The sequence below is a fragment of the Temnothorax nylanderi genome, unplaced genomic scaffold (assembly GCF_030848795.1).
Source record: "Temnothorax nylanderi isolate EJ_2023f unplaced genomic scaffold, tnyl_v1.0 TNYL_tig0151_pilon, whole genome shotgun sequence".
NCBI classification, from domain to species: Eukaryota; Metazoa; Arthropoda; class Insecta; order Hymenoptera; family Formicidae; genus Temnothorax; species Temnothorax nylanderi.
In genome coordinates, this window is record NW_027249213.1 from 308,787 (window position 1) to 333,230 (window position 24,444).

Genomic DNA, 24,444 nt, shown 5'->3' on the forward strand with positions numbered 1-24,444 from the left:
AGGTATATTCGGGACAATACAGGGGAACGGGGGGTAACTTCGGACACAGTGGGTACCCCGGACATTATTGAAATTCAAGTATACCGCGTATCTATGGCCATTTTTTAAACATTCTGATATGCCCTTCTGCGTATCTCGACATATGCAGAATGTTTAAACAATGGCCATAGATACGCGGGATACTTGAATTTCAATAATGTCCGGGGCTACCCACTGTCCAGGGCTACCCCCCGTTCCCCTGAGTTTTTAAATTTCGGCACATTTTTTTTCGGGACTTTGCATGTCCACCTTATTAATGTACAATATTTCCACATCTTTCCACTATTTGAATTTTACAATTTAATAATGCGTTTTGATTGTTAATTAAACATGTAATATGATAGAAGGTATTAAGGAAGAAAACACACACAAAAAAGTACATTAAAGTAAATTTAATTTATTCGAGCTAATTATTTTTTTCGGACCACTATGGCGTTTATTAGTAGGATCCGCTTAGAAGCCAGATTTGTGAAGCCCAGAACGTAGAGTTCCATTTCTAATCTTACATCTCATAAATGCCTTAAATTTATTTCATCAATTTGCTGTTCTTGTTAAATCTTGATCTCACACGTTAGGCTTCAATAATCTCGCATTTCCGAATTACAAATCAGGAGTTAATAATTAATAACATTAGGTACGTATATCTATTAACAATATTAAGATCCATCCACACCGCCAGGCACGCTTTATACAGCGGCAGTAATTAATGGTTGATTTAACACACACAAGTCCACCAGTTTTTATTTTATAAATCGTAAAAAACTCGATTCTAGTAACAAATGAGCGCATCGTAAAGAGTCGCGGAACGCGATTGTTGATTCATTTAACGGAAAAATGGGGAAAGAACTTTATCGATTTCGATAAAGTCGATTGCTATATTTGCGTCACAAGACACGCGAGAAACAATATTGCGATAATTATAAAAAACGGTAACTCATTGGATCGTCGGTGTTCTCGCATGCTCGTGGCTTCTATTAACGCTATATAGATCGTTTCACTTCGAGAAAAGTAAGCACATTTCAGTCTTTCAAATATGTATATACCAAATCAAGAAGCTTTCTAGCAAAATATGCCCGTAGAAAGAGTTGTTGCTCTCCAATTCTTCTTTTCTTTTGTTACAATTATATAATTTACGATTTATGTATCTTACTTTTAATACATTTATAGTGCATTATTTCGCAATGTCCGATATCTCACAAACAACTCCGCTCGATATAGATTTTATCCCACGATATATCTTGTATTGAAATTCTCGGGGAGTTGAAACTCTCCGACATATCTCTTTATTCCTATTACATTACGTGCCACCAACACACTTCGCAAATTTCTTTTATTTCGAGATAAACCTTTAACAGCAACAATCTTCTGCGACACTATATTTTATCGCGATATATTTGAGAGCAGATGAAAAAATAGAGGAGACGCGACATGCCCATTACAAACGTTACGAGTAATCAAAGAGAAAACGGTTACCATTCACCAACTCACCCACCCGCTGTTACGAAAATTACAAGTGCGCATTCTATCCATTATATAAGTTGTCGATAAACATTTACACCATTATATACAGAGTATTATACAATAAAATGGGAAACACAGAGAATAGAGATTGTGATATAGCAATGATGAAACAATGAACTTATCCTCGCTAATAGTATTACTAATAGATATTTCTTCTACGTAACATACTTAAAAAAAAAAGAATTGTGTCTACAAGCAATTTAATTTGGAAGCTTCTGTATTCTTTTTTATCTCATAAGTTTTATTTGCACCAAATATATAAACGAAAAATAATAAATTATAATTTAGACAACGATGTAACAACGAAAGAGATAGACAATAAATTATCAAAAGTATGACAAATTTATCTGATATATTTAAAATTTAATTAATAACGTTCAAGCATACTTATCTTGTGATTAAACAAATATTCGACATTCTATATAATACATTCAATACAATTGTAAGAGCTAACCTTTTTAAATGTAAATAACGCTACAAAAGAACAAACAACACGAAAAGTGATAGAACAATAATTAATTACAAACAAAATATCGCAATTATCATTAGAGACTTGCTTAATTATGTAGAGGAAAATAAATAGAATAAAAGCTCTTTGTTCGGAGGTCGTATAATCGTTGAAAAATTTGCAATATCTTCTCTAAACCATCCAAACAAATGGAAAATATTTTTGGTTTATAAACCTTTAGCAATCGCTAATTAACTTATTTGTATAATATTTGTATAATATAATGTGTAGTATCATTGATTTAAAAATCGCACTGTTCTGATTAAATCATTACAAATGATCACTCTTGAATTATAAAACTCAGTACAAGTTTTCGATACCCTCTCTTTAACATCGTATCATATAATTTTACTATAGAAAGCAATATTATCCTTCTTTTATAAATATGGAAAGGAAGAGAAAAGTTTCTTCCAGTGATCGTTTATGTGATACAATAAATTAATTACTTATACATAAATATCAAACAAAACAACTTGCATTAATATGTTAACAACTATTGTACTTCACATCTAATTTTCTTATTTATAAAAAATAAAATAAAATGTGAAGCTACATTTTATGCAGTTGCTACATACAGCAGACAAAATATAAATAGCATAATTAACGTAATCCATAATGATTTCAAAACTTCTTGATTTTCTTCCGACTTAAAATAGAATAATTCTAAAATATATTTAATATATAGCTTTCTTAAATAATAACGCCCGATATAAAATATCAGGACAATGCGATTTTCTTCGTTAACAAGTTTTTTTTTCTTTCCACCGGTAATCGTTATAAACACTGGTATCATCTAAAGCGTAAAACAAAATAGACGGTATAAATCGCCTTAAAGGTACAAGTTTCTTCCTTCTAGCGGAATCTTAATGCTGGCATAAATGCCGCCTGTGCAACGTTATTTTCTAATTTATTGTTACTCTTTTGTACAAGTGTATGGGGAGGCTTAAACGGTACGAAGTGGAAAAAGGGTGCAGAAGATGAAATATTATTTGGCAGTTCGGCATTTGTCAGATATAAGTCAGACTGTTCGACAATTCGACGACCCAGTTGCAATCTCGATGATTCAATTGACATTAAAACGTGTTTCTGGAGTAACGTCGATAACGTCGCCCGGAAATATAGCTGGCAATGGCTATATGTATGAGGAAGAAAAATATCTTTTAGTTTCGGTAAATTCAAATCTTGTCAAGTTAATATTACAATTTGAATTAATTTATTAACTCTGTTACATTTTGAATGTGCATTTTAGCAAAGTATTTTCTGCTAAATATATGTAAACTAAAAAAATTTATTTAGCAGAGACCCTCTATGATATTTAGTCCTTAAAGCATCAGGTTTATAATGTTCATCAAACACTTATTTAATTGAAAATTGCTGTAGTAATGCACAAGAATCGACACCAAAGATATTTTTCCTCGGGAACGAGTGTAACTCGTGGGAATATAACGTACATTATTATCCTGTTTCTCTCTCGTTTTAATTAATACTCGGTCTGGTATTGGCACAGAGAGTTGTACTAGCAGTATGGAAACAGCTGTGGGATAGACATCAGTCGAGCTTGCGACGTGTTACATCGACAGATTTATATGCGTCATGCAATCATCGCGAAGTTTCACCAATGCACAGACTATAGTTATTTACGTATGATAAATTAATCTACATGCTGTAACAGGAATGTATGAGAGCGAGTAAAAAGACAAAATTGTCGCCTTTTCAAGAAACGACAGTTTGTTAAAACTCGTACGATGTATACGTCGGCAACTATTACTTCCAGTTTATAGTAGAAACATTCCCTCTGATTACTAATTATAAGTCTAAGATGAAGCTTATGTGTAAAGATCAAGAATTTAAAATTTTTCAGGAATAAAAACCCTTTCTTAAAACTTTATATTTATCCTAAAGAAAAAAGTTTGAAAGTGTAGAAATATCTAAATAGCTTTAAGACAGCTCAGTCTTATTTCTATTTTTTTCAGTGATAAAAGATCATTAAAAATAATCATTACATTAATTTAACTGTGTAAGCTTTAAAATTAATTTTGATAATAAAATATTAAAAGACATTATTAAACAATTGCTTTTTTTTTAGAAGAAAAGAATAGGATTACAATAGCGATAGAAAACTTGTGAAAATTTCTGATCCAATAATATTTCATTTGAAGTCTGTTTCAATAGAAATTAAATTCAAAACGTTAAAAAATCTGTCTGATCACATTTTGTCAAAAGTAATTTAAAAAAGATTAGATTCTAATTGCAAAATATGTAAAAGACATATAAACGAAACTATTTGAAGTTAATATTAAGACCTCAATTAACTTGAAGGTAAGGGTAGATTTTCAACCTTAATTATGTATTATTTACTAATCAATCGTTAGATTCTCAGTCTTTCAACAGATTGCAATCCGCGACGAGCATGTAACGTCACTCCAGAATAATCGAACAGTATTTATGATTCATGGTTTTCGCTTTATCTCGTTTACTTCTTTCAAGCATTTTCCGAATACTACAAACTATATAAAATTAATTTTTCGAGATATATTTTGTCTATCTGCAACGCACATTTCTATTGCATCATATATTGCAGTGCAGGTTGTTCTTAATTTATGCGATATATTTACTAATATATTAAACAATTGTGTTTAAAACAGAAAAATTTTCATATATAATGTTCTATTACAATAAGTACATAAAATAAACTTCAAGATTTGTCACGTAAATACATATACACTTTTAACATTAATAAAAATGCTATTAAGTATTTTATTTCAATTATTGACATTGTCAGATTATAATTCCGAGAAAATTTGTTAAAATAAAATTTTTTGTTACAATTATATATTCTTTGCTCCTGTTGAAAAATATAAAACTTATATTTAATAGCATGTCGTTTAAATCAGATTATGTTGGTCACATAAATTAAAAGCTATCGGCACTGATCTAAAAAATGAAGGAATATAGGTTCCTCGTTATGAAATTGTGCAACTGGATCGGAACGTTGCGAGCATGTAAAAACGGAAGAGGAAAATTAGTACGTTCGATCGACGTCACCGGTAAAAAACAATACAAAAATACGATTATATGTTCAAAGGACCCTCCGTTCTTTCGTTCTATAGTATAATAATAATAATAATTGTAACTTCGCAGACTTTTATGTTGACTATGGATGACGAAGATTCTTATTTTTCTGTTCTCCTGCATTCTATCGCACGCTTTGCTAACTTGCTATCTTTCACTCTGCATAAATCGTCTTTCATATTCCTCTCTCACTTTGTCAAAGAAATATACACTATACACTATTACCGATATAATTCATTATCCGTTGAAGAAAAGAAGAATCTATTTGCGGATAGATAAACAATTTCTCCTGTTCTTCGCCGAGAATTACAATTATGTTTCACGGAGAGACATCCCATACGCATACTCGTCGCATTCTTAGTCTCGCAAAATATCAAAGTTACATACTTACTTCAACCACTACGATTGCTTTTCAATCCATTGAAATACAGCACATAGATGTAAATTTATCTCGAAACTTTACGTTCAAAAATTTAAATTAAAGAAGATTTATAAAACGGCATTTTCGATAAACGGATGAGTTTCTTCAATGTCGGTATAATGCAATACAATAGAAATAACCCAGGATATAATAATCCAAAGAGCACTTGGATATAGTTGTGGCAGAAGAAACCAACGTGAAAATACTGTTTCTTCATTTAATTTCTTTTAAATATGTTATTATCCTCTTATATACACAATCTTATATTATCTTACATTTATTGTTTAAGCACTATATTTTAACATTCAACTTTTCTTGAAAATTTCTTTTAGTTCAAACACATGCAGAACATTTATCTGCGGCATTCTCTATTGTTAAAAAGATAATATTATTAAAAATGAAGTAGCAAATAAGACATTGTCTCAAAAATCCACAACTATTTTTGTTAATATCGGTTGGTTTCTTCTTGGCTACCTACATCCGCTCATCTGAAACACGTAATCGACCACTCATCTTCGCTGTACTTCGTACTTTTCTTTATTCCACACAAAAATACCCGAAAATATGGATTCTCCAATGAGTCTCTTTTTTTTTCATCAAATTTGTTTTCCACTCTTTCCTCTTTTTCTTGTACCAGTTTTAGTTCAACTCTAGTCTCATTCTCACACGCTTCTCATACTTTCATGTTTCTTTCATGCCACGATACACGCGTACTTTTGAGCTTAATATCCTTCAATTTCAGCCTTCCTGCATTACAAAGGAAACACTTCGAAAGCTTCGCCGTACCATTGTGTATCGCGCTCACTTTCCGTATGATTACGCAAAAATATTCGTCTTGAGCAAAACATTCGTATGTATCTACTATACTAAGAGTATACGTATAGGGTCGACAAATAAAACCGGACAATGTACCAAAGTTTCACGATACCTCATGCACGGGAGGGAGGGTGAGCATTCTTCTTAACAGTTCCGTCAGTGAATTTCGTCAGTGAATATGCATAAGCACTCACTAGAGAATTTCTCGTTTCCGACGATAAGACCCACCTTATTCAAATTATCCGTCTCTATTGGACATCGTCATTGCTGTCAATCGAATGTCCGGTTTTCCTATCTACCCTGTATAAGCATTTTTATCGACAAACTCGGCACTTTTTTCAGAAAAAGAAACCAAAAGACATGCATTTCTTTTATATAACATGATGTATGGTATTTAGACTCCAAATGTGACTCTAATTTCTACACGCACCGATAAAATAGCGAATCTTTACGGTAAATCTTCGGAACTGAGATAAAAAATGTGTGGCTTTCTTCGCATATGATCTGCCAACACGTCGAGTCGGAGCTGAATTGATACGTTTAAATCTTGCGCAACATCCCGATTACTCCCGACGAATCGGCATATTTACGCGAGCACAATGATCGTTTCACTGAGGTAACTTGTTTATAAGATCGCCCAAACAATATATGGTTCGGTTAATCGAATCGATTATTCCAAGAGAGATAACGGGGAGAGATATATATATGTAATATATAATTATATATGTGTGTATATGCGAGTACCGTTACTCATTAGCATTAATCAATAAATGTTGCTATATAATAAATTTGTATATTTTATTATCTTAGTATTATCGTAATAAATATACAGCAGTGTGTGTTTTTTACGTGTCAGTGTCTGCGTGTGTCGATGTGTGTGGCGCGTAATTGAGCGATCGTTCGATTAACCGAACGCGTATTGCGATTGCCTGTTGACCCATTCAACAGAGTGACCGATCATCAGGCCGCGATATATCGGGACTGAAATAAGGTTTCTTCCTGCAGCTCGAGCGCTACCGATCGTTCGAAACGATCAACAGGCTTAAAAACCCATTCTATTTCTCTGCTCGCGATTCTCCAAAGCGATACCAATTCTATTCATACAGTAATTTACTCGACGGTCTCGCATAAGAAAGAATCTCATAACTCCAGCCAGTCTGTTTCCGATTCTTCTTGACTTATCGGAATATTTCCCCGCCGGAAGCTCTATCGCGTCGAATTTCAAGACAGCGACGTTCGCCTATATGAACAAATCGATTTTTTGTAGTTTTTCCATCGAAGAGCTCCGTCGAAAACGCTTAATCTATTTCAGGTCGTCTATAGCGCCGTAATTAGCGAGCGATTTCTTGATCCTGAGTGCGGTTAGCCTGGCGGCGGCATTATGATACCAACATTCCTTCATTACTTTCGACATCACTTGTAGAGCCTAAATAGATATAATAAATTATCAATTAATTCTTAATCTAATTTTATCTTATCACGATATAAAATTATTTTTGTGCAAATAATTTCAATAGGATATAACTTATTACTTTTTATAATTTTAATGGGATATAACTTAGCTAATAATTTAAGTTTTTAATCAATAACTACAATTTTTTAGATTTATATTTTATTTTTCAATCATTACTGACTGATTTAATTAAATTATATACTTATATAATTTTTATATCTAACTCCGTTATATTTCTAAGTCATGTAAAAGTGACAAGCATTGAAAAGACAAACTTGTCAATTACGTCAATAACGTGACAAGAAAACCTTATCAATTAGAGATCATATAAGTATTTTACCTGCAATTCAGTTTTTTAAGCGCTTTTGCTGGGTGCGGTTGAATATTTAAATTACGCTTTTTACTTTATTTAATACTCACTTCGATCGACTGCCATCGATTCGGTATCGACGGCCGCTGTCGATCAGTGCACACGACTTTCCGCATTTCCTCGATAGTTGGATCGGAAGGCACCAAGTCGTAAAAGGGCAGCTGATACTCGTCATGAATCCCGCCAACATTGCAACGTCTAGCGATCTCCCAGAGGATCAAACCGAGTGCGTACACATCGGCCCTCTTGAACGAGTCGAAGTGGTTCATGTTTATCGTCTCTTCAAGAACCTGAAAGCAGAAAACGTTCGTACAAGTTGCCGAAGAGCCGCCTCCCTGACCGAGTATAAACGATCGCGAGTTATCTTCGTTATTTTTATCGTTTAATAATTATTAATCTTTCCATACGTCTTCATCAAAACTCATTTTGTTCTTTCACCTGTCAATAGAAAAATTGTCTGTCTAATTAATGCTATGTGTAATACTATCAATATCTTATTTCTTCCAATAAGAAAAAATAAATCGAGTTGAAGTTGAAAGAACACATTAGATCACATTTTATCTAATTTTAAATTTGTCATTAATAAAAATAATTATATAATTGCTACAGCATTTCAGTGGACGCGTTATTATCAGCGACATATTGACTATTAGCATCATTTGATTAGTTTAATTAATGTTTATCAATATTTGTGTTGTGATTAATATTACAATCTTGTTTTATTCTTCCGAAAAATAGGGACTGTAGATACTTCTGCTCTTTATGTATAGAACCAGAGAAATCTCTTTCACATGGCAATATAATTACCTCAGGCGCCATGTATCTCTTTGTGCCGACTCTGTTGTTGAGCTGAATGTCGACGGTATCCGTGATTACGTCGTGCCTGGCGGCCAATCCGAGGTCGCCTATGGCGCAGGTACCATTAGTCTTGACGAGGATATTTTTTGACTTCAGGTCCCGATGAGCGATGGCCGGCTTGCCTTGCGTGCCGACTATTTCCATGTGAAGATGCGCCAAGCCAGTGGCGATCGACAAGGCCATCCTTATCATACCGTTCGTATCGACGGTTGATCTGTTGAGGTAATCGAAGAGCGAACCCTTCTCATGATAGTCCGTTATCAGCCACAGCTGAGTCCACGTGCCGTTATCTGAAAAGAAACCAAATTAGAGATATCCGCCATTCCATCAATTTACAATTTACTTAGAAGATATAGCTCAATCGCAGCAGCTCTCATAAAACAATGTGCAAGTTAAAATATGTAACGAAAATCGATGAAGAGGGTATTTCAATGTTCCATGTAATCTGAGAGAAGATCATTTATATGCGCTCGAAACATTTCCAGAAATAAAATGTTTCCAGTCAAATATTCCATCATAATTCTTTCATTTGATCAGTTAAATTAGAATTTTAAATTATGATTTAAATCTAAATCTTCTTGATAATATAAACTAGAACATTACATTTACTTTACGATTACATCTTTTATTTTTTAATTTGTAAAAAAGAAGATCACAATGATTAAAATTCTTTTTTAAATTAATATAAACAAGCATGTACTCTGAAAATGGTGGAAGACAAATGTTGAAAAAGTACACTAGGCTACTTCTTAAGTATTATTCTCAATTTCGCCAGGATTTTAGATTTAAGTACGAATATGAAAAACTACCTTTGTTATCGGCAGCGATAAAACCTAGGATATTGTCATGCCTCAGCATCACCGTCTGATAGATTTCAGCTTCCCTGAACCAGGATCTCTCTTCTCGCGAGCTGAAGATCTTCACGGCAACGTTTTCGCCGCGCCAACGACCGCGCCAGACCTCGCCGAAGCGGCCTTTTCCGATCGTTTCCACCAGCTGAATCTGGCGCGCTATACTCCGTTGTACCAGAAGTGGCAGGCCTACTTGAGAGAGGATGGGCATTGGAGAACGTAAATTTCAGTATGATTAAAGATGACTCACCCGTCGCGTGTTTGTGTATCAAGAGACGAATAGATTAACGTGTGCACAAATACACACATGATTTTTTAAAAGAATATATTAGTAAGCAAATCTGAGTTAGCTATTAATTTTGCGCGTTAAGTAATTAAATTTTAACGTATAATCACTCATCCGTATTTTTACACACGTTAATATATTGTATATACATATAATAGGAATATAGTTGTATATTACAAAAATATTTTAATAATTTTTTAAGATTACATAAAATAAATTTATGTAAAATTAATGTTTTACATGCAACAACTTGTTACATTTGCTATAATAAAAGACTGTAAAATTAAGGATTACTGAAATACGTAATTCTATAATTTTTAATAATATTATAAGAAAATTAATGTAGTTATTATTGTAAATTGCGTTCTAAATGTTATTGATGAATGTGTCCAAACGACTGATCACATCAGAAACTTTCTATAAAAATTCGAGATAGATTTGCCTTTTATCTTATCATTCTGTATCGCTGGTTTCATATGATCAACTTTAATTTAGTTCGACCTACCTGAGCCGCTGCCACTCGTAGTCATCTCCAACATATCCCTGATAGTGACGCCGCCCAGAATTGGTCGGTCCGGAGCCTCCAGCGAGTCGTCCGGAAAGTGCCTAGCCGGCCTCTTTTTGGTCATGTGTACGTGATAGATTGCCATTACGACCACGCAGATTGCGCATATTGGTAGTGCTATCGTCAAGGCCATTTTCCAGGTAACCCACGTTGCGTCATCGCCGCTCGACGATACTTTCGGCAAGATATGTTCGGTTATTATTCGCACGTAGGAAGCACCGACGGACAAACGCTAATTTCGTCCTTGATGACGCCGTATTGTACATACGTGTTATCGTACCAGAGGTACGGTATACCAATATCAGAGGTATTCAACCCATAATGCGTATCGCGGATGAATGCCGGATGATGCGTTATCTCAAAGTTTACGGACAAACTACGTGAATCATGCAAAAAATTATTTGTTCTAATACAATTAAATAAAATTATTTTATGACTTTTGATAAACCGGTCTTGAAATTTACATTCACATTCGTGTCAGAGAAAGGTTGAATATCTCTCATCTTGGAAGCGAAAAACTTCGCGAAAGTATATGAATTGGTTAAAATCATTGTAAGTTGTTGATTTAAAAGCAAGCAGCACGAGTAAAAATTTTCAGACAAGAAAGCTGTGAGATGTAGATGTTAAAAAAAAAGAGAAAAGAGAGAAAAGCGGAAACGTGCGAAGACATTTAACAAAACGTTAACGAAATGACTAATGCAAAGCGAGCTCCGTGTTAGCAGCGGTTAAACACATTCAAAAGGGGTTTAACGTAACATGGATAAGATTTCGGACGATTTTTATATGCAGATTAGGTTTGGTGACCAGGAGCTTGATTTATGGCTGAACCTCTGACAAGTCACGAGACTGAAAGAAAAACGTCCTAAGAACCTCTTCGAAAATTGGATGATCAACGTACGACTGCGTCTCGATTATTTGCTGGGTTTTATATTTTTATGATCTTTCGAGAGACAGATATTAATAGTGCGAACTGTTTTTTGTCGTAGTTTCTATCTTTATGCCGGGATGATACTACTTCTTTCATTAAATCAATGATCATTCTAGTGTTAAACCCGCGGTAATTCTTTTGTTCTACGTAATATGCAAGGTAAGCTCACATCATGGTAGCATTATAAATAGATTCCTCTAACATCTCGAGACGTCTGTAGCACGTTAAGCATATAATTTGACTTACCTGCGAGTAACAGTATTGAAGAGCATCAAGGTATATCTTTCAAGTCACACGAATGCTATTAATCAATTATTGAAATTCATCACACAAATGTTAAGTAAAAATGGTATTAAGCAGTGTCTAAAACAATCCAGTTGTTATAAAATATTTAACAAAAACTATTTATTAAAAAATAACTTGTTTATTTCAGCTCACGTTAATCTTCGATAATTCTCAATTTCATCCTCGCAACAAAATAAATTGCGGCAGCTATACCCGGAAAAGAATTAGTTTATGATCAAATGTATTTTCAAACATATACAAAAATGTAAATCACAGATTATTTTAATACTTATATTTTCACTTATATAATAGATATAAAGTTAATAATTTTGAATAAAAAAATATTTAATATAACGTATCAAAAAATTGCGACAATGTCTAAGTAAATTTCCGTTAAAAATTATCTCCACAAATCCAAATTACGAAGTAATAATTAAATCGTACAAATTAATATCTAATTGTTTAAATAATTACTGTAAATCGAAAATTTCTTTAATTAAAATTATTATAACAGACGTATCGGAATATTACTTTGCAGACGTAAAGATTTGTAAAAGAGAGTTATGACAAAACTGGATATATGTATATATGTATAAAACCAAACAACTATGTAACCCATCGTGGAATGAAACAACCGCGAAATTCAATTGGTAGGATTTTCGCATGAGCCATGTGTAGGTATTAGATAGGACAAATCGCGATATAATTGGATATTGATCCCTCTGAAGATTTCAATGAGATGACAGGCAACACGGCGAGAAACGATTCACTGATGAATGATCGCACAGCCAACGATGAGTCTCCCAATAACAATGAGAGGTAATACGAGAATGTGCACCTTGCCAACATTAATAAAAGGATATTGTTCATACAAATACGTCACTTAAACAATAATTAATGTTTATAGGTTTCTGTTTCGTCACATAATATTTTTGCTTATAATGCATAGAAATGTGTGATATCGTAATTTTCACATTTTCAATGTTACAGAAAGGAACTAGACGTTTTCCTAAATATTTGTTCCTTCCTAAGATATTAGTATTTAATATAACATATTTTCTCTTTTTAGTTATATAACAATATAACTACTTTTATATGAATTTAATATTTATTCCAATAATATGCTTCAATTTAAAAAATATCTAACAGATATTAAATGATACGACAAAATAAAAATTCTATAATTACTATATTTTTATACTATTTATTATCTCGTCATATAATTCTCATATAATCTCATCAGTATAACTAATAAATTAAGGAATTGTCAAATTTGATTTATCATCGTTTCCAATATCTTTTTAGTATTTATAAAAATACACGAGAAACATGAGAATCAAGAACATTTGTTAACTAGAGCTATCGTTTTTTTTATTTATATTTACTCAATCTTTGCAACTCATTTTTATTGGAAAAGAAAAATATTCCTTAATAAAATAAACTCGAGAATGTCAAACATGCAGAGTTCTGCAGAACTAATGATACGATACGTTTCAATATTGACAACGATGTAAATTAGTGGCTCAATACGAAAATATCTTCCGCGTGCTGCCAGTAAATCCTCGTCGGAGCTGATTAAACCGCCACGTGAATGTCGAATTCCATAAGCGAATACGTAACGAGCACACATCTCGGGCTAATATCAAATCCCTGCTACGTGAGTATCCACCGATAACTGGCCACCGTTCTCGCGGATTTATTGGAGCGCGTATAATTGATAAATATCACTTTCAGCCTGTCCCATCATCCCTTTGTCCAAATCGTGTTGTGCACGCCTCGTTACTTTATATTCCCGAGGTGAAGTCATTCCATTCGCGCTTGGCAAATTGCACCCTCGTCCTCAACGTACGTTTCTACTCGCAGTTGAAATCCATGATATATAGATATCATATATTTTCCACACAGTTCTATGCTTATACTAGGTCGCTAATAATTTAAATTAAAAATACAGTACAAATAAACGAATAAATAATCCAGCCATTAATTACTGTTGATTATTCAACCATTTTATTACAAAGTTTATTATTTACGATACTTTATAGTGTTGCTCTCATTTATCATTATACATAAAAAACGTGGTTTAGCATAAATACGGACGTCTAAATCTATTTTTAAACATATTGAGATAAGATATGAAGAATACGAGCTTAGTTTATTATATGATATACCAAACTGCTATCTCAAGCTACATATTTGTTGCAATTTCTTACCAACTTGTCCTGTTGTAAACATACGTACAATAAGTAATTGTTAATAACTCTACTTTTTTGTAAAGATGGATCACCAATTGATTAACTATTTCAAGAAGTAACAAAAAGTTTTCATTTGGTTTATGAGTTATTAACGTCATATAAACATTCCAATATAATCAACTAGATACAATCTTTCCTGAAATAGGAAATTCGATTGATCAAATTTGAGTCTGTAATTAGAACAACTTTATATCGTGTATATCGGATATTTGAATGTTACTAATATTGGTAAAAATTTTACAAGCTCTTCTTCCCGTAAAATATTACTCGTGAAGTCGATTATTGTCAATAACACACAAGTATGCTTTTGTTAAACTTATTTAATTCTAAAGAGCAACTACATTTGTTATTCCTATAATTTATTTAGATATAAATCTTTTAATGAAAACTAAATGTCATATACACATTTATTTCGTAATATATTTGATTTAAAATACACGATTTTGCAGAAATTACAACTGCGTATGTTAACACGATACCGGAAAGGGTATGTTCTAGGGTTAACATACTCTCGCAGTTACATATGAAATAACAGACTGTGGAGAATATATGTCCTCGGTTTTTTTTAATCAAATTTTTTCCACGTTGCAAAATTCACCGGTATATGTATATGTATACATATAGACAGACCCGTATTATCTTATCTGCACGTAACGTACACAGCACGTTATCTGTATCCCCTCTTTATTACAAACAAGAGATGTTACGAGTAGAAAACTACGATATATTACGATATATGAGTGCACAATTCAATGATGTCAAAATACATTTGAAATCTAGTAGAAAGTAATTTTTATAACTTACGGTCAAAAATTCACTTTTACAAGTGTCAATAAATAATAAAACATTTAAATTAATAATAAAAAATTAATTAATTAAGTTTAATTTCAAATTAATTGCTCGTTATTTTTATTTAACAATAAAATGTTAAAAGTTTAACGCAATATTATAAATATGAATAAGTGCTGAGTTTAAAATAATTGTAAAATAAAACATTATAAAATATTGTACGTTATATACGCTTACATAATCTTTTTAAACGCTCTAAAGATAATGTGCGTATTGCGTAATTCATATATCTCGCATTATGTAACGAAACAGCAACGCCATTCTGCAGTAGCAACAAAATATCGATTTTTTCGATAAAAAGTCGTTTAAAAGCTGAAAAACACGATGAACGTGATCAGGATAGAGAGAACTGTCGTTCGATGGTAGCCATTCTGTCCGTTCCTTGTCTTGTCAGCTTGGCACAAGCAAGATAAATGACGCGAGAACGTGAAACATGGGGGAACACAGGGGAGAGAGTGGTGTGAAAAGTGCGCGCCCAGACAATTCACAAAAGCGTAGAAAATCGATAATCGATACCCCGCTTTTCTCATCACTGTCGCACGCGTGCCTTACCAAGGTTGCTATCAGAAAAGTCCTTTTCCCGCTGATTCATGATCCACGAAATGGAAAGCTGAAGCGCCATGAAACAATGACGCGGATTTATGTTTATGGCGGAGCAAATTCATATTTTGAATTAAAATTAAGAGATTGGAAAATTAGAAAATTGTAAAAGCAGTTAAACAACATAATACCAAATTAAGTATTTTGTTTTGTATAATTATGTATATTATGTAAAATGAGTGTATAAAAAATAATGAACGATAGATTCAAATATTTAGAACATGTAAATCCGCCATTGTTTTTAAGCGCTATTGACATAAATTAAAGCCTAAAAAAAATTCGCAGATTGCATTAATCGTCAGGATTCAATAGTTCATTAAAATTTTTTTTTTGCTTTCTGAGAACTTATAGCCTCATTGCTATAAGTTCTCGAAAAGCCCCGAGCACGTGACTTAAGAGTTTTAAATACGTAAGTTGTTATATAAGTTGTTGATGTAACAACACACTCGAAAGTTACCAAATCATTATCAGACAAAAAAATAGATAATTCAACAGACGAGAATCGTCAGTCAGTCGATTGTAAAATTATCCGATATCTCAATAAAATCGATCAATCTAATTTTATAATCTTTTTCTTTAATAAATTTATATCGCTTATGCTCTTAACGACAAAATGTTCGGGAGCCAATAAATTATTTATTTAATTTTGCTAAACTATAACGCAATCACACATAATAGATGCTGTTAGTTATCTGTGTAAATTATCTTGTTGCAACTCAACGATTACAAAGGCAAAACCTATCGCTCGCATCACATCACGGACGGCTGATCCATTCAGGACGGACAAGGCAGGAAATGCATTCGACCGTAAATTGCTTTGTCTCGATAAACATTATATTACAAAATAAGCATTACAAATTATTTATTATTTTAAAAAATGTAGTTAAGTGTTAATAATTTTATTTATATATAATATATATAGATATTACATTATATTCCATTAAGTTAACAAATTAGAAAATCATATATTATATCAAAATTTCTTTATTTCTCTTGAAAAATACAAAATTTATAATAATAAGTAAAACAAAAATTTATGTCCTATAAGATTGTAAAGTTTTAATCTAAACCGATTAGATCAAAAAAGCCTTTTAGCAACAAAAGAAATATAATTATAGCCATATTATTAGCCATTTATTCAATTATTCATATCAAATACCTTATTTACATTTTGCAAATATCATTAACCTAATGGCAATGATCTTCTCCTCTTTCTCTAACACCGTCACATTTTAATATACACATTTTAATAATAAACCCAAGTCACGATTACATTACAAAACCGAACTAACATATAATCATCTTATTAATGAATTATTTTAACTATTCTTGAAATTCATAATTATACAAATAATTTTAACACATTTATTATTTTAATAAATAGATTGCTACAAATCTTTTACTATAAATATATCACGAAATTTTTTAAATTTTCCTTAATTTTTATTTAGAGAAGAATTTATTTCTTTTCTGGCCTAGATAGAGATATCATCTTCAGCATTTCCGCCATTGAATCCTTCGAATTTATCAACCAGTACGTTTTTGCGAGTATCTCATTCAGCGGAGAAATGAACTTTGCGGCCAAAGCAACCTTGAAGGCGGAGAATTTAAAGGCGGCAGCCGTTTTAGCTGCGATTTATTGTACCTCCTCTGAGGCGGTTCGCGAAGCGAGAATACGACCGACCTCTGGACTCGTAAGTAGGAAAAGAAGGCCTTAGATCGCGATTGCAGTAGTCAGAATGATCGCAACAGGCGACCACGAATTCGTTGCCATCTGGACCGCGTAGCGTACTGTTCGTGGTGCACCAGACAGAGTATTCCGTGTCCGGAAAGAAGTTCATCTTATTGTAACACCTGGGAAAATAATTTACATAACAAGTACTGCCGCGGACCAGACTGACTATGGCGTTTCATGTCGCCGAAAAGTGGGAACACTCGACAGCTGCCGTAAACTGTAAAATGACGTAATACGCTCATAGAGATTGCAGATAAAGTGTATCAGCGAATCATTGGAGTAAGATTTTGATGGGATAGTATCCAAGAAAAATAAAGAGGAATAAAGGAATGCTAATGGCAGCATTTTAATTGGCTCAGTATGCTACAACGCAGAGTTTAATAAGCTGCAGAAAGATAATTAGCATACATCTAAACTTGACTGCATCGGTTAGCTTTGATCGTGTGATTAATCGATTTTCTTTTCTGTTTATATTACAGCTGAAATTATAATTTAAAGCCATCATAGTTAATATCTAAAATTCTAAAGTTATATAGTTTGAAACGAGAAAAATAATATAATTATTAATCAAAGAACCAGCTGGCCAAAGCTGTCGATGTAAATCTTTAAAAGAATCTACACATATCTGAAAAAGAGAAAAAGTTGTGAAAGTATTATATCACTCTGTTTTTGTCAAGAAGCAATAACAATTTTGAAAAAAATCTACATTTTAATAATAATAGTTTTTTTTTTATTAAAGAATAAATACTTGGAAAATATTTTAAGAACATATCACATTTTTCTCAGTGACATACATGTGTAGATCAGTATAAATAATAGTATACACAGTATTTTGTAATTTTTGGATCAAAGTTCTATATGTACATATTATCTAATTTTAAAAGTTTTTTATTTGTAAAGAAATTAATTATTTTTTCTTTTTTCACAAGTCATCAGTTTATAAATATTTTGTCATATTGCCATATGATAACGTGTCTTTAGTTAAACTTTTATCTAAATAAAATCTTTTCAAGATAAACTAAAAAAAGTATACTTAAAGCATAAACTAAAAAAGTTTTTACAAGTAACAAAACTTTATATTTGATTTAATGTTAAATTTTATTTAATATTAATTACTATATAGAAAACCTTTGTAAAGTTAATTTTTTCGGAGAAATTTATTCTCCGTTAAAGAAATTACTTAAAAAGAAGGATAAATGCAATAATAAATCAAATAAAATATTAAAATTTGTCGAAAAAATTCTAAAGTTTGACGCAAATCTTACAATATACTGTAAATTAATCCATATAAACAACAATAATATAAGATATTTTATTTTACCATTCATAAACAAGGGGAAAAACATCATCTACATTTTCTTCAAATTCCATAAAAGTATTCAACGGCATGTACAAAGATAATAAATACATAAAGTCAGGAGGCATGCGGAAAAAAAAGTAATAGTATAATAGTTCAATCCTATTTAAGCTTCACAATCTCAAGAAAGTTTCCTGATAAATAGTATTACGAAAGTTAAAAAGAACTTGACATGAGATCATATATTAACAACAAAATATGTACTAATGAATGTAACTTGAAACTAAGTCTATGAGCAGCAAATAAGATAATCCATGGTCTTATCATAATGTTCTTTTGCACAAAAATTAGATCTCTCATGTCAGCTTCTTTAATGTTCCTTCACATAATAATAAATCAAGTCATCAAGTGTGTATAATACATTTCTGCGAAAGTTAAATAAAAAACCGCAAGTTTTGCAGAAAATCTGAAGGTTACTACAGGAGGCGAGAAAAATATTTACAAAAGCCACCCTTTTTCGCGTGGGTCACGCTATCGAAGTACATACTACGGGATAGTACTGTCGATAAAGAGTGCAGAGAAGAGAGCTATGACAACATGCTACCGGTCCTTTCCGAGTTCACTCAGGAGGATTTCCGGCGTACAACTTGTAAGGAAAAAAAAATACAAGAGAAGATCGCCTTGAAGCGACTATAAGCTCCGGAGGTGGCAAACATCTCGGTCAAACGTCACAATAGCATATTATCTTATCCAAATTTGTTATCTCGTTTTATTTTCTCCTAAAGATACCGTATATTTTACATTGTGTGATCTCAACTCAACATCGATATAATTTTGAAATTTATCCGGATAATTTTGCAATTTACAGTGCATCAACGATATAAATAACGTGGGCGTGTGCTGCTCAGGGAGGACGAAAAAAGCTGGAGAAATAATGGAAAGTAATGAAGTGCTAGACGATTATTGATCACGCTTATCTGTATCACTCCTTACTGCTCGCGTGAAACAAAATGTCGTAGCATTCGTTTCAATGAAATTAATTTATGTATTTAGAAATATAAATATACGTATTTATATGTATATGCAATACGCCTATGAAATAATCCAAAACACGCGTGAGCGCATATAATATATTAATCAAATGTTAATATTGATAATAGCTTAATGCTTACTTTATAATTTACTTTGATTCATCTAATTAAACGTTCAATTCTATGTCTCATTATGATATAGTTCCAGCAATATAGATAGAAACTCTAGAGTATTCTGTCGTGGTTAAAAAAGTCACGATATATAAAATAGTTTGTCATATTGCGCTTTATTGGACGTAATAAATGGCGAAAAAGAGCGTATAGCTTATCCACGAATACGCAAATAGTGCGTCGCATATGCGTGTCTATGTCTAGTGTGTAGCAGCGTTTCAGACACTTCTATTCTTTACACAATTTATATATAACGCACATATATAGCTTTGTACAAATACAGAAATCTACACAATGTGCCAAAATCATCGGTTGATAGTTTAGAAGATAAGTTCTTTGATTAATTTGAAGTAAAAGTAAATTTTCATTTCTAGCATAAATAAAGGTACAAATGTTTTTCAACTTGTAAGCAATTAAAAATCTAAGGAGTTTAACAAATTAAAATCCAAGAGTATAAGTAGATAAAAAAGGTATAATATATGTGTGTATTTTTAAAATAAAAAACCATGGAAGTTTGGGAATCATAACTATGGAAGAATATTTAATTTTAATCAATAAAAAATATTAATCAATCATTTATGCTTTTAATAGAAATCGGTATAGATTAAAATAATCTACTCACAAAATATCATGATGATTTCGATACATTTCGTACATTGTACACAGATAACGGCAGCGGGAGCGCGACAGAGAGCGTGTCAGACTGAGTTCAAGATGATAATATATGAGCGAGACAAAAATATATACACTAGCAGAGCCATGACGTAACACTTTATTCCGACCATAAAAAAATAACCCGTGACTTGGCTAATTCTTTTCTTAGCTACGTAAAAACGCTTTAACCGCTGCTTGAAGCCATTTCTGCCCCATTAAAGATAGAAGTGACTTTATATTGAGCACAAATCCTTCTGCAAAAAACCAATATCTTCTTCTTGATATGCAAATGCTTTAAATCAAATTCTGACAATAATAAAAGTTCTTGAATTTATTTGTTGATAATTTATCTCATTTATAAAAAGAGATAGAATGTGAAATATTTATACTAAAAACAGATTGCTTATTTCTTTGATATATTGCAAAGATTCTCGCAAACGATTTAATTAGATATATCCTATTGTCAAGAAAATATATGACGGTGTGAAACACTGTTTAAATTATGAATACTTTGAACTCGGGATTACATGACTGAGTATTTACGCGAAATACATGTTCGTAAAATTCAATAGTTCTATTAAATGATGAATAGAGTTTATCTTGATTAAGATACAATAATGTAATAACTAAAAGATTACAAAAAAATCTGGCTAGAACTGTTGGCATCAATTATATGCAGATAAAGTTAATTGAGACTTAACTTATAAGAACAAGAACTTAATAATTTCGAAAGTTACTGCGAATAGAGCTGCCCCTTTAACGCTTTAAGTAGTTGCGTAGGATAGGTCAAACTAGCTTCAAACTTGAAAACAGTTTCTTTGTGCCACGTACACAATTGCGTGTTTCGCTTCCATTCTTGTTAATCTTACAGTTTAGGTATTTTCAGGAATTGTCTCGTATATATGCTATATGCTTATATTGCCCATATTATTGTAAAGTAATTAATATCGTGAACGTCAAGTTCGTCAATATATACACACAATTAGACGTTTCATAATTAAACGTCGTACTCTCCAGTGATGTGCTATTCTCAAATTCGTTATGCACCTCGGTATAGATCGGCAACAAAAACCAACTATAATTACATTCTAAATAATTAAGATACAGCGAGAATGTATTTTATAAGTCGTGTTGCAGAGATAGAGACATAAAGAGAAAAAAAAAAGAAAGAAAGAAAGTGAGAGAGGAGAGTTGCAGCTAAAGCCCGTGCCACCTGCAGAGTTTCCGTAACTTCCAGGTCTGTTTGGACTATACCTTCATTGTTGCTAGGATGTAGCAGAGGTTTGAGATCCCGATTGCAAAAATCCTCTTTGTTGCAGCATTCGATGACGAAGGTCGTGTTTCGCGAGTCGCTCGTCATGCAGAAGATGCGCGGCTCGGGCTGCGACGGCGGCAGGTGTTTAAGCACGCACCTTCAAGCCGATTTTGCACCAGTTTCAGAAAACGAGGTGAGGAGAACTCGGGGATAGCGCGCGCGCGCGCGCGCGCGACGCGTTCGCATCGAGGCGAATGAGATATCAAAAGGGGATTCGTATCGTGCGGTTTCAAGGCAAAAAACGCAAACGGGGATTCGATCCCTTGGTAACATCACAAAAAGGGATTAGTGCGCTTCTAAGGTTGTATTCTGAGTCTGCCTCTATTTACCAATATCGTCGATTTTATCTTCTGTTATTTCATATATTATATGTAATTCAAATACGTTAAGTCACCTATATTAACGAAGTGAACATTCACAAGTTGACTTTTTGTAAATACTTTCTAAGGCTCTTGTATGCAGAATATGCAGATACATATATCGTTAAGGTCGTTAAATCCTTTTCCTGTTAATATAATTTTTTAGATCTCTAAATTATTTCTATATTTTTTCAATTTCTCAACTATATAGCTTTTAAAAGTTCTTAATTTTGATTATTTTGATTATTTTATCGAAAGCACTGAAAATCTTTCTCAATGTTCGATCAAATTTCCTTAATCTGATAATACCGTCCAACATTTGTTAATTTACTTATATGTATAATGGCAATTTGTACTTATTATTTCAATTACAATTATACCTATCACTCTTCTCAGAATTTTCTTCTTCAGAAATTACGTTTGAAACTGATCAATTTTACTTGAATCTATGAATCTTATAACAATATTGAGATAAAATTGAAAGTTTCGTTGAATAAAATAAGTCTAATTGAATAATATATATATATATATCAATTAGCCGATAATAGCGCGGTAACATTTCGCATTTGATACGTGCACGCGTTGGGAACGCACCCGTTGAGAGTTACTGCGCATCGCAATCCACACGGATGCGGATGCTATCGAGGGAACAGGGGATCACCGAGCAAACTCCAGCAAAACCGAAAGAGAAATACTCAAAAAGAAAAAAAAAAACCGGGAGAGGATGCGAGAGAGCGGGAGCTGGTAGTCGGGAGGAGCAAATCCGCAACACCGTGCAACTCAACACACTCTCGTGATACCTGACATGTGGGGGTAGCCAGTGGTAGCATAGCTTCGTGATTCCTGAAATTCTGCGACTCCTGTCGGGATAGCATCGGGGCGTACAACGCTATATAACGCGCGGAGACCCCCGGCGTCGACTCCCGACGCGAGTCTTTCTATCGATCGGGGTTTGTTCTACTACAGTAACCCCGGCGAACTCGAGAAAGGGACAATCTCGAGAAACGCCGTCAGATCGCCGGAAACGATCTTCAAAGCAGGCACATCTCGCACATTCTGAACAAATCGAACTCGGCACAGCAAAGAAAATGTGGGTTAGGGGTAAAACGGTAGACACTACGATGCAACGTGTGTTAGTTGGAGTCTCTCAAACTTGACTATTCTACGAAAAAGCGCAGTACTCCACATACTTATAAAGAATGTTATTTTTTTTTATGTTTCTCGCACTGTTTGGACTAATAACTATAGAAGCAATTAGATATGTGTGTGATAGGTAATTGCTTCTAGTTATTAGTATATATGTATTATATATAAAATATATTTATGATTTGCATTATAAAGGAAATCTTTAAATTTCGTTGATTTAATGTAAAAATTATGTTCAACAGAATAAATAAATAACAATATCATAAACTGATAATCATACATAATATAAACAATTAATTTGATACGTATTTGATAGATTTATATGTAACATTTGAATACTGACCTATGTAAGCATATCATCCGAAATAATCGCTGTGCTTTTCTTTAATTACTCTTTCAATTCTTTATTTACATTTAATTTTAAAAACCTTTTTGAACAAAAAAAAAATATAATCAATTTCTTATTTATTGAGTAATTAAAATTTGTCGCGTTACGAATAGCATATATAGCTATAAACAACTGAAGATTACTTCAGAGAAGGATTGTTTTTCATGTTTCTCCACGTAATAGGCTTAATTATTTATCACTATAGAAGAATGTTGAATTAAACGAAAACATCCGTTTTATAATAACGTAATAATTCCAGTTTCTTTAATGTTTCCCGGATGTGTATGTGTATCATCGTCACGTGGAATTTCATTCGCAGTATATGCAAATCGCACTTCGTCGCGACACGTACGCGCGTCAAGGTGAGCCACAACACGCGCCGTGATTCGATCATCGTGAATCGCATGCGAACTGCCGAGGTACGAAATATCTCAGACGGTCTCGGTCGTCGTACATATTTTACTGACGCAAATGCTCGCTGATTTCAGCTCGATCGCGTGGTAATTGATTCTACGAGACGAGCCTCCGCCGAATGGCATTAGTGCGTGCGCCAGCAACGCGAGAGTATAAAAAGAAACATAGTCGAAAGTTATGTTGTTAACGAAGTACGAAAATATCGATAATTATAGAACGATCGGATCAGAATGCATTCAGTATATCGACAGGAGATAAGT

General features: G+C 32.8%; 1 protein-coding gene across 6 annotated transcripts in view; it reads right to left on the minus strand.

The window, feature by feature from the left end:
• Window positions 1-416: 416 nt before the first annotated feature.
• The window catches only part of Babo (TGF-beta receptor type-1 babo), a 38,894-nt gene continuing 14,866 nt past the window's right edge, over window positions 417-24,444 (minus strand). The window contains exons 4-10 of one of the 6 annotated variants that reach the window (XM_071714987.1): window positions 23,037-23,079; window positions 21,817-21,974; window positions 10,701-10,934; window positions 9,868-10,101; window positions 9,008-9,348; window positions 8,251-8,490; window positions 417-7,803 (exon numbers count right to left, since the gene is read on the minus strand). In XM_071714987.1, coding sequence (XP_071571088.1) covers window positions 7,681-7,803; window positions 8,251-8,490; window positions 9,008-9,348; window positions 9,868-10,101; window positions 10,701-10,934; window positions 21,817-21,974; window positions 23,037-23,079 — 1,373 coding nt within the window. In that variant the 3' untranslated portion in view covers window positions 417-7,680. Of the gene's footprint in view, window positions 7,804-8,250; window positions 8,491-9,007; window positions 9,349-9,867; window positions 10,102-10,700; window positions 10,935-17,319; window positions 17,529-21,816; window positions 21,975-23,036; window positions 23,080-24,444 lie in introns of all 6 variants that reach the window. The other 5 variants (XM_071714984.1, XM_071714985.1, XM_071714983.1 and 2 more) reach the window with 5 other exon arrangements.